The sequence below is a fragment of the Hesperophylax consimilis genome, chromosome 14 (genome assembly GCF_061612785.1).
Source record: "Hesperophylax consimilis isolate HC1 chromosome 14, BYU_Hcon_1.0, whole genome shotgun sequence".
NCBI classification, from domain to species: Eukaryota; Metazoa; Arthropoda; class Insecta; order Trichoptera; family Limnephilidae; genus Hesperophylax; species Hesperophylax consimilis.
This window is the reverse complement of record NC_142849.1, coordinates 16,964,358-16,975,815: the sequence shown is the minus strand read 5'-3', so window position 1 is coordinate 16,975,815 and position 11,458 is coordinate 16,964,358. Positions and strand designations below refer to the sequence as shown.

At 40.4% G+C, this 11,458-nt stretch overlaps 1 protein-coding gene across 1 annotated transcript; it reads left to right on the top strand.

Annotated features, from left to right (window-relative positions):
* Positions 1 to 8,275: 8,275 nt before the first annotated feature.
* Positions 8,276 to 10,257, top strand: LOC149417980 (uncharacterized). The gene is made up of 2 exons (XM_089639269.1): positions 8,276 to 8,463; positions 9,183 to 10,257. Exon 2 carries the CDS (start codon positions 9,211 to 9,213, stop codon positions 10,222 to 10,224), a length of 1,014 nt encoding a protein of 337 aa, XP_089495395.1. The 5' UTR covers positions 8,276 to 8,463; positions 9,183 to 9,210; the 3' UTR covers positions 10,225 to 10,257.
* Positions 10,258 to 11,458: the final 1,201 nt, after the last annotated feature.

The window sequence follows — 11,458 nt, the reverse complement described above, 5'->3', positions numbered from 1 at the left end:
AAGGAAACAAAAGCAATGACGACAGTAAATTTAGATTTTGAAAAAAAATTTAAAAATTCAAAAATGTTAGATTGATGGTATCCGAAAATTTCAAAAATCCCTTAATCTAGAGAGCATACAATGTAAATAATGTGAATGTAGTGTGACGAGTTCAACTTGTCTGGTCACTTAATTTAATAAACATGTAACAATATTGTACACTTGCAAAAAAAATTTTTTTTTTTTTAAAGTTATTTTAGAATGTTCGTATTCGGAAATTTAGCTGTAAAATCACTGTATGTAGGATTAATTATAGTTCGTTACTTGGTGTTGATTACTGGGCATTGATTTGTGATGCGGATGTTACGAGGTCCGGAACTGGAGTTCTGCCTGCGTAGTAAATCCGGTAGATCCTTGATCTGCGATGAAATTGATGTTGGTCTGCAGAGATTGTTGCGTTCTGCGGTGAATTTGATGCTTGGTCTGCAGCTGCTGGTGCGGTGTTTCACTGAAATTGAGATTTTTTGGCACTATACTATTCGAATATACGAGTTTTTTGGTTCAGATTAGTGGGTATATTTGATATACTTAAGTATCAGAATTGGTGGGACAATAATGTTTTTTTTTTTAAATGTGCTTTATGATTCGACAATCAGACTCTAATAAATGTACTGGACTTAAAAATGTAGAAAATGAGATTGAAAGTAATGAGATTGGAAGTTACTTACTCGATTGTCCAGGATTCCAGCTTCAACGTACGACCTACCGTGTCCACTAAATATTATTATCACCAGAAATGTCGAGGGTCACCAGTATGGCAGCGTGGAGTCGCCAGTATGATAGCGATGTGTGGAGTGTAATTTACGATGGCTGCCGGTATCGTAAATCTGTGTTCAAGGAATTCGGATGATTGAAAGATAAAGGTCTGCGATCTTTGTTGAATTTATTTGCGAAAATGAATTTACAAGTTATGCGAACGCAGAGACGGTGTTAGTGGAGAGTGGTGGTCTGGTCGAAAGTTGAAACTAGAATGACGGAGAGCCGTCTTCCCGTCCGCGCCTAGCTCCTCCGGGGCTTCAGGCGGCGGAGTAATTATTTTAGTGTTATCATATGTGGGATGAGTTAAAGTAGTCCCACAGGTCTGTAGGCTCCGATATCTGTTCTCGGCTTGTTGTTCCCCTTTGGTATAATCCGAAGCACGCCTTTCTTCCATTCTGTAGGGAATACTTCTCTACGCAAGCACGTTTCCAACACTTGATAAAGCTCTTCTTTAGCGTGGATCCAAACATTCTTCGCTATTATGCCGTTCAATCTGTCAAATCCCGGTGCCTTCTTCGGACCCAAACCCTTAATGATGATTTCAACCTCTGCTTGACTTAATGGTGGCATGCCGTCCCCCTGGGCGAGGTCTCTAGGTGGAAGCCGTAACAGGTTTCTTATCTGTTGATGGTGAACACTTTCCCCATTAACTGAATCTAGAGGAACTAACTTGCCCAGAAGTGTCTCAAGAGTGGAGACTATGTCAACACTCTCCGCGTTCCCTTCGCTATTACTGAGCACAACGCTTGATAAGTATCGTTCTGATCCTTTTCCCGAGTTTTCAACAGCGCTGTGGATTTCCCACGGGTTGGCGTTACCCACTTCATCTACCCAACTATGCCATGCAGCTCGTTTTGCTGAGAGGACGCCCGAACGATATGCGCCACGGGAAGCCCTAAAACGGGCCTGAAGTGCAGCCGCTTCTTCAGGCGAGCATATACTCCGCCTAACCACTACCAGGCCCCTATAGGCTCTTTTGTAGGCCCCTTTCAGCAAAGTCAGCTCTTGTGTCCACCACGGCGTCTTAATCAACTTCTTTGGGTTTGATCTGCCCAAAAAAGTTTCAGCGGCTGATACCACCGCCGCGTTGAAGAAATTCCCCAAGTTGTCCGGTTCCCTAGCGGCTACGTCATGAAAACCCCTTACAGATTGACGCAGCGCATCCTCAAAGCTATCCCAATTCGCCCTTGTGGTTCTGAAGTTCCAAGATGATTGTGGAGCTTCTGTCTTTGTAATTCCCACTGAAAAAGTTATCAATCTATGATCAGAAACTATCGCACACTCATGAACCGTCCACTTTGATATTTTTGACGTAACAGATCCAGAGCAGAGAGTGAGATCAATGTTGCTTTCGCCACCGGTTCCTGAAAATGTTGAAAACGCACCTGGTTCATTGAGGATGAACAGACCTTGCGCTGAGATAAGATCTTCGACGGCATAGGATCTTTCCGTTCGATTTCCGTTAAAGTTGAACCAGAGAGGCGAGCGTGCATTGAAGTCACCTCCAACAATTATGTTTCGGCCTTTTAATTTATGCAAGGCATGCGTGAGGCTCAAAATATGCGGTTCAACTAAATTACCATATTTAAAATATACTGATATCACGATGATCTCAGTATCGCCAAATTTAAAGGAAACACAGGTTTGTTATTCGTTCGACAGTCCCTCGAGAAGGAGGGGGCTAATCAACGAAGTATTGACCAGAACACCCGACCCGGGAGAGCTGCCTACTTCAAGTACCACCCCTGGACTAATGATACCAGGTGTTTTCCCTTGCCAAACGTATTGCTCCTGAATGAGCAGAATGTCGATCCCAAGGTCGGTCATGACCCGTTGGGCCTCAAAGGTGGCTATCCGAGACCGCTGCAGGTTGATCTGGCCTATGGAGTATAATCAGTCGTGCAAACTTGAGCCTCGATTGCAGCTCTGTTTGCGGGGCAGGCTCGGTCACCAGTACAATGATCAGCTGGTTTCTGAAACTTGGTACAAGTTGCGCAGATAGCGGTTTGTGCCTTCTTGGGGCACTCCTTGAAATCATGACCGGCTGCGGCGCAGTTGCGGCAAGAAATGAACTCCTGAGTACAAGATTTGCTTACATGGCCGTACATGTGGCATTTGAAGCAACGGGTTGCTCCCAGGTAGTCACGAATCCGACAGGCATTCCATCCAAGGTAGCAAAGACCGCTATCTTTTAGTACCTTCCGGCAATCCGGATGACACGTGACAATCATATTCATAGTCCCGCCTTCACGTTTCCCAAAGAGGGAGACCCTCCGCATTGTCCTTAAATGGTCTTCCCTGGAGAGAGTTGATTTTTTTGCGACGTTTTTATCAAAAATTTCCTTGCAAAAAGCCGTGTCAGCAGCTGTGTCTCCTCTGGGGTCGTCATAAATTACTACTTGGGATACTTACTTGGGAAGTCGTCCCTGTGGGTTAACCATTTTCAAACCTTTGAGGGTTAGTTTTTCCGCCACCTTCTGAATGTTTTTGATACCCCCGGGGCTATCAGTTTGCAGAAGAACACCCTCCACCCTTGATCTTACGTGTCCTTACCACTTTAAAACCGTCGGTTTTGGGATCCAAAACCGATGTAAGTACATTCTGGGTCTCCTTAGATGTTTTGCCTTCAAGGGCAGTAGGGTAGAACAGAATAGTGGGCCTCAGAGAAGGCAGCTCACGCTCCTGTCCCTCGAATAAGATGGAACCACTGGGAGGCGCTCCGGAAGCTGCACCCGCATATGTTTTTTTACCTACCACTTTTTCAATAACTGGTGCCATATGGGATGGACGTTTAATGGGTAAATCTATTTTTTCCGATAATCTCTTCTGTGATTTAATAACCTCGGCAAATGCGCCAACTCTCGCGTTGGCGGCGGCACAAGTATTTGCCAGGTTTGCGAGCTATTTACGAATTAGATCTATACTTACCCCAATAACTGAGCGGTACTCCTTTTTCATTTTATTTTTCATCTCATTCACCTTTGCAGATATCGTTGAAAGAGGGCTCCAAAATGGGGCCAGATAATCCTCCTCGACTGGCATATCGTAGTTGTCACCTGAAATGAACTGTTCCTCAATTCTGCCACGCTTCTTTTTTGCTGGGTTAGGCGACGGGTTTTCGGCCACGTCACCAGTACCAGTGGAAGTATTTCCAGAAGGAGCGTTCGCTACATCCTTCGGGGCGGCCAAAATGGATGCTGCTCCCTCTTCACGGAGTAAGCTGCCATGGATACTGGTAAACGGTGAAGTGGGCCATCTAGGACTACCAGGCTCCTTGTGGGCTTAAATACTCTCCATGAGCACATAGGATCTGGGAGAAGGCCGTCTCCTTTGTGAGGATATCTTCTTCCCTCTTGCCTGCGCTATTTTAATAACTTCCTCCTTTGAAAGCTCATGGAGGGCAACTTCTTCCTCATCGGAGGAGTCTACGGAGGACATATTACATATAATAAAAAATAAATTTAAAAGAAACAACCAACCTAAAAATTAACAAAAATAAAAAATCCAGACAAAATGCTGGAACTTACCGCTGTGGGTAGAATGCAAATACAGACGTTATTTACAAAATCTGCAAACTCACCAGAATTTCACAAAATCCCAATTTAATTATGTAATTGAAGATTAACACAGTATGGACAATAGTTTCTGCCGCGTTTGTACAATTCAGATTAACTCAAAACACATTTAAACATCACTACAATTGTTTAAAATGTACAAGCTATTAGCTGAGTGCACAACCATTTATTTTACAGGCCACTGCCTAGCACCTAGCGGTCAGTAGTAAAACTAGGGCCTATAGATAAAACAGGTTTTTAATTACCAATTGGCTTTTCTTTGACAGTGTTTTGTTTTTTGATTATTATTTTGTCAGTGTGTGTTGTTTGATTAGGCTATAAAAAGCTTCGCCGAGTGTATTTTTTCACTTCTTCTCTCCAAAAAATAGTAACAGGCAGGAATTATGGTCAACTGACCACCTGTAAAAGTGTTTTGCCCGGGTCGGGAATAAATTTAAACTCGTAACATTAAATAAAGTACAAATGAAGTTTTGTGCAACCAAAATCATGCGTCTGTTATTTTGAAGACTCCATCAAGCCCCAAACTATTCTCAACATGGTCCTAACGAGCGGATGGATATAATCAGAGGATTTATCGTAAAAATGAACCAGCACCAAACAAAAGGCTTTTGATGGAAAAAATTGATGCCAATTCCAGAAGAAATTCAGATGAGTAACCTTGTGCCTTCCTATCTTTTTAATCATTTCCAAGTTCAAACAAGCTATGTTTTACTGTGTATTTTGCTTATATAATAATTTGAAAAGAAAAAAAACGGCTACCCACAGCATAAATGCAAGTCATTGTGTATTATTATTGTTGGTTTTTTAAGGTTAGGTAGCTCAAACATATTATTTGTAAGAATTTGTCAAGGTACGGCTGGATTTGGTTATTTCATTATTTGTGGTTTCAATTATAATACGATTGCGCAGAAAATATTTTAAAGGGAACATTTTTTTTTTGGTTTTTACGCAATTAAGATGGATAATATGAAATCGCTAATCGCCAAACGAGGAGTTTTAAAAGGGAAACTCACGAGGTTCGGGGATTCAATAAATAGTTTATCGTTAAATGAGATCCAAATTAGGTACGAAAAAATTTAAAACGTATTAAACCAGTTTGAATTAATTCAAGATCAAATAGAATCTCTACCAGATTCTGACGACATCGAGAATAATTCCCAAAGGGAAAGTTTTGAGAATCAATATTATTCGATTTTAGCGAAAGCAAAAGAAATGTTACAATCCGTTGAGCAAAACAAGGTAGCAATAAAACTTCCTAACCTCCAATTAAGGGAATTCAATGGTGATCAAAAAACATGGGTAAACTTCTTAGAGACATTCAAAACACTGGTGCATAATAATCAAACGTTAAATAATGTGCAAAAATTCTATTATCTGCAATCCTGCTTAAAGGGAAATGCAGCGAAAGTGATCGCCAATTTCGAAGTATCAGATTTAAATTACGTGTCAGCCTGGGAATTGTTGCAACGAAGATTTGCAAATTTGAAAACTACCGTTCATAAGCATATACAAGCTTTGTTTCAACTTAAAGAAATGAAACAAGAGGATCCGGTAGCCATGCGCTATTTAATTGATGAGACTAATGTGAACCTAAAGGCTCTGCAAAATTTAGGCTTAAAAATCGATCAATGGGATGCATTAATTATTTATATAGTTTCTAATAAATTAGACGCAATATCGCGAAAGCATTGGGAATAAACAACATTACAGGAAGAATTACCAACGTTAGGAGAATTTCTCAAGTGTCTAACGTCAAGGGCGCAAGTTTTAGAATTAATGTTACATACAGAATCGAAAAAAAATGTTACCTACCCGAAAACAAATGGCGGCAACAATAACATTCCTAGAAAGGAATCAGTTTTCTTAGCAGCCGCCCACAATAATTGTATATGTTGTCACGATAAAGGACATAAAATTTATTAATGTAAAAAGTTTTAAAAGTTAACTTCAGGAGAGAGAAGCGAAATGATAAAGAGGTGTAGGGCCTGCTTCAAATGTTTGAGGTTAGGGCATACGGCCTCATATTGTAAAATTAATATACAATGCAAGTTATGTGGTAGCGATAGCCACAACACGTTATTGCATAAAGGGAATCACCCGAGTAATGATTCCGATAAAAATGGTGAAGCCCGCCCTGGAGGTAGCGACCATATGGAAACTGAACGAGTTTCAGTGTCCAACCACTCCGCCTTGGTGAAGGCGGAAAAAACTGTGTTATTGTCGACAGCAATCATAGGAGTGTTGGATCGCAATAATGAAATGCATAAAGCAAGGGTATTAATTGATTCAGGAGCCCAATCAAATTTTATGTGCGAAAAGTTCGCAATAAAATTGAATTTGAAGTGTGAAAGCATAAACAAACCCGTGTCGGGTATACATAACAACGTGACCCATATAAAGAAACGGGTTGCAATTAAAATGAAATCTTTAAAAACAAATTATAAACAAGATATCACATGTCTAATATTGCAGGAAATAACTACAAATTTACCGTAAGCAACGGTGGCCAGGAAGGATTTCAAGCTTCCGCCGGGATTGGAATTAGCGGATCCAAACTTCAACATAGCAGCACCAATTGATATACTGTTGGGCGCTGAGAGTTTTTGGGAGATCTTGAAGAATGATCGGCTAAGATTGGATACCGGACCTACGCTCCAAAGGACAGAATTAGGATGGATCATCTCGGGCCCGATCAACGCTCACCATAAAAAAAGGCCAGTACCAGAAATCTGTAGTTTATCAATAAATACATTGTCAAATCAAGTTGAAAAATTTTGGAAAATGGAAGAGGTGATGCCTCCAAGTTTTTATAACCACGAGGAGAAGGCTTGTGAAGCCGACTTTGTAGCCACGCACACCCGAGAGAGCGATGGTAGATACGTAGTGAGTTTGCCGCGCCGGCCATGTGTCAACCAACTTGGTGACTCATTAGGCACAGCGGAAAAAAGATTCAAAGGTTTGGAAAGAAAATTTTTAATGAATCCTGAACTGAAATCTCAGTATACTCAATTTATGAAAGAATATGAGCAATTAAATCACATGGAGCTATGTGAGAAAACAAAGGACCATTCCTATTTTTTGCCGCATCATGCGGTAATAAAGGTAGCGAGCAGCACTACTAAAGTGCGTGTAGTATTTGACGGATCGGCTAAAACGTCGACCGGTATTTCCCTGAATGATGCATTAATGGTAGGAGCTGTTATTCAAAAAGATTTATACACTCATCTTTTACGTTTTAGGAAACATAGATACGTCATGACGGCGGACATAGAAAAAATGTACCGTCAAATCAACGTACGCCCAGAGGATCGCAGCCTGCAGAAGATTTTATGGCGCGACTCTCCAGAAGAGGAACTCAGGCATTATAAATTGAAGACAATCACCTACGGTTTGGGACCTTCCTCTTTCCTGGCAACTAGATGTCTACGGCAAATCGGTATGGACAATCGCATTAAATTTCCCGTAGCAAGCCAGGTAATAGAAAACGATTTCTACATGGACGATCTGTTGACCGGAGAGGACGACTTGGACGCATGCGTCAGGTTGAAGCAACAGGTACATGATATTTTACTGTCCGCCGGAATGACCCTGCGGAAGTGGAGATCGAATATTTCGGAATTGTCATCTGGGTCGGGCCAGGGTGAAATTGCTGGGAAAAGCAATGGTGAACAAATGATCACTAACAATTCCAAAATTGAAAAGATCCTAGGTTTGATCTGGGATAATGAATCAGATTGTTTATCATGTGAAATTAAAAGACCGTCAAGTAAGACGGAAAGTAAGCGTCAGATATTGTCGTGCATAGCTTCAACTTTTGACCCATTGGGTCTCCTAGGCCCCATAATAGTGATGGCCAAATTAACTATGCAGAAATTGTGGCAATCAAAAGCAGCATGGGACGACACACTACCTGATGAAATTTTACTACCCTGGAGGGCCTATCTAGGTGAACTATCACAACTAAATGTATTGAAAATCCCGAGGGGAATTAACCACGGAGCGCCAAGGAATATACAATTACACGGTTTCTGCGACGCTTCGGAAAAAGCATATGGAGCCTGCGCTTACGTCGTCTCAACTGATCAAGAGGGTAAGCGACATGCACATCTACTTACTTCTAAGTGAAAATGCAGCGGATATACTGTCCAGAGGTACCACAGCTGAAAGGTTAGTCAACGCTTCAATTTGGTGGAAGGGACCAAGCTGGTTGACAGAAGAGATCAGCGCTTGGCCACTATCTAAGGTGTCCTGTTTGAATCCCCCTGAGATTAAGAGTAAAAATGTATTACTGGCAGCTAATGTTCAAGAATGGGAGATTTTCGAAAAATTTTCATCGCTAACCAAATTGAAGAGAATTACCGCTTTGGCGTTGAGATTTATAAATAATTGTCGGAATCCTAAAGATAAAATCGGAGGCAATATAACTGTCACCGAACTAGAAGCAGCCTTAAAATGTCTGCTGAAATCATCTCAAGAACATTTCTTTAAAAGAGAATTAAAGGACTTGAAAAATCACAGGATGGTAAACAAAAATAGTAGATTGAAAGCCCTCAATCCTTGTTTATTAGATAGTTTAATTTGTGCAAATGGTAGACTAAAACTAGCTACGTACTTATCACATCAACAAAGGCAACCTGTAATATTATCGCCTAAACATAAATTAACCGAATTAATCATAAGACATTATCATTATGTGCATTTACATGCCGGGCCACAAGCGCTGTTAGCGGAAATACGCTTGAAATACTGGCCCATACTAGGAAAAAATACTGTTAAACGAGTCTTACATAACTGTATTATATGTTTTAGATACCAACCTCGAGTTTGCCAGCAGATTATGGGAAACTTACCTGTTGAAAGAATCACTCCCAGTCGACCATTTTCGGTGACGGGGCTTGATTATGCTGGACCTATTGACATGAAAAGTGGAGCGTTGAGGAAGTCTCCACTTATCAAATCGTATCTTTGCATATTTGTTTGTTTTTCTACTAAAGCTGTTCATTTAGAACTTGTAACGGATTTGTCAAGCGATACTTTTTTAAATTGCTTAAAGAGATTTATCGCCCGGCGGGGTCAACCTGAAAAAATATTTTCTGACAATGCAACTAGCTTCAGAGGAGCTTCCAACAAGCTTCAAGAGTTGTATGCCAGTCTAAAGCTGAACAATGACAAAATTCATAGGTTTTTAGCAGATAAAGGTATAGTTTGGAACTTCATTCCTCCTAGGGCGCCAAATCACGGCGGGTTGTGGGAAGCTGCAGTTAAATCTACCAAGTTTCATTTATATAGAATTACCAAAAATAATCCATTACAGTTTGAATTATTATATACCTTACTTTGTCAGATAGAGGCTTGTTTGAACTCCCGTCCTTTAACTTCCTTGTCTGATGACGTCAACGACCTACTCCCCCTCACCCCCAACCACTTCCTTATGGGCACTGAGGCTTCTATCATCCCTGAATTAGACGTCCGCGAGCTACCAGAGAACAGACTAAGCCAATATCAAAAATTAAATGCCTTAATTCAAACTTTCTGGTGTAGATGGAAACGAGATTACCTTGCTGAACTACAAAAACGGACCAAATGGCAGGCCAGCAGCCAAGAAGTCATAAAAAAGGACGATCTGGTCATCTTGAAGGAGGACAATCTGCCTCCTGCATTATGGAGAATGGCGCGCATAACAGCAACTCATCCAGGACCTGATGGCGGAGTGAGGGTGGTTACCCTCAAGACGTCCCAAGGCATTTTTGTGCGACCTATCACAAAAATATGTTTGATGCCAATAGAATCAAACCAGGATCTGCATCTCCAGACCCGGCAAACTACAGACCTTCCCAAGGTCACAGCCTAATGTAACCAGGGCTGAACCGATGCTACCACACAGGACTACTGACCATAGAGCATCGCTGTGGTTGACCAACCTATATCCAGAAGCCACTGAGGCTTTCAGTCAACCAGGACCAGGGGTATTCGCTGCCTACCAGGACATGGCACCCTTAATATGAGACTCAACCCCCTGAGTTAACATGTACCAACCTTGACAGGATGATCACCACTGGACCGAATGCAGAGTAAACGGTCTACACAGTGCAGTGATTACAGTGTTTTGTGTTCTATTAAAAGAAAAGAGTCAAGTATGAACTCATATAAAAAAAAAACAGACTTCAGTTTTTGAACTGATCTATACGGGAGCTAGAATATTAGTTAATTAAGTGATCTATATGTGTAAATGTTATTAATTTTATGAATTTTTATCAATTTTATGATTTATCAGGTTATGGGTTTATTAATTTTATGGAATAATGTGATTAATTTTATGGATTATGTATTTGTATGAGGTTTATTATATTTTTTTGATTGTTTTAAATTATATTCCCGATCCATTCAGGTTTAGGTAGTTTTAGTTATAATGAACTATTTTAATATTTGTTGAAAGTTTTTTGTATTGATATAAAAAAAAAAACCGCCAGTTTTTTTTTTCATCCCGGCGTTGGCAATATGTTTAAAGTGTACAAGCTATTAGCTAAGTGCACAACCATTTATTTTAGAGGCCACTGCCTAGCACCTAGCGGTCAGTAGTAAAACTAGGGCCTATAGATAAAACAGGTTTTTAATTACCAATTGGCTTTTCTTTGACAGTGTTTTGTTTTTTGATTATTAGTTTGTCAGTGTGTGTTGTTTGATTAGGCTATAAAAAGCTTCGCCGAGTGTATTTTTTCACTTCTTCTCTCCAAAAAATAGTAACAGGCAGGAATTATGGTCAACTGACCACCTGTAAAAGTGTTTTGGCCGGGTCGGGAATAAATTTAAACTCGTAACATTAAATAAAGTACAAATGCAGTTTTGTGCAACCAAAATCATGCGTCTGTTATTTTGAAGACTCCATCAAGCCCCAAACTATTCTCAACAACAATTTTCGGTAATCCGACCCGAAAATTAACTAAGACAAACTATTTTTAACACTTATTATGTACTATTTTATTGCTGAAGAATAGAAATACAGTAAATAACCGCCAGAAATGCGATTAAATATGATAATAATTAAGATTAACACCGTTTCGTTTCTCAAGTAAACAAACCGGTGC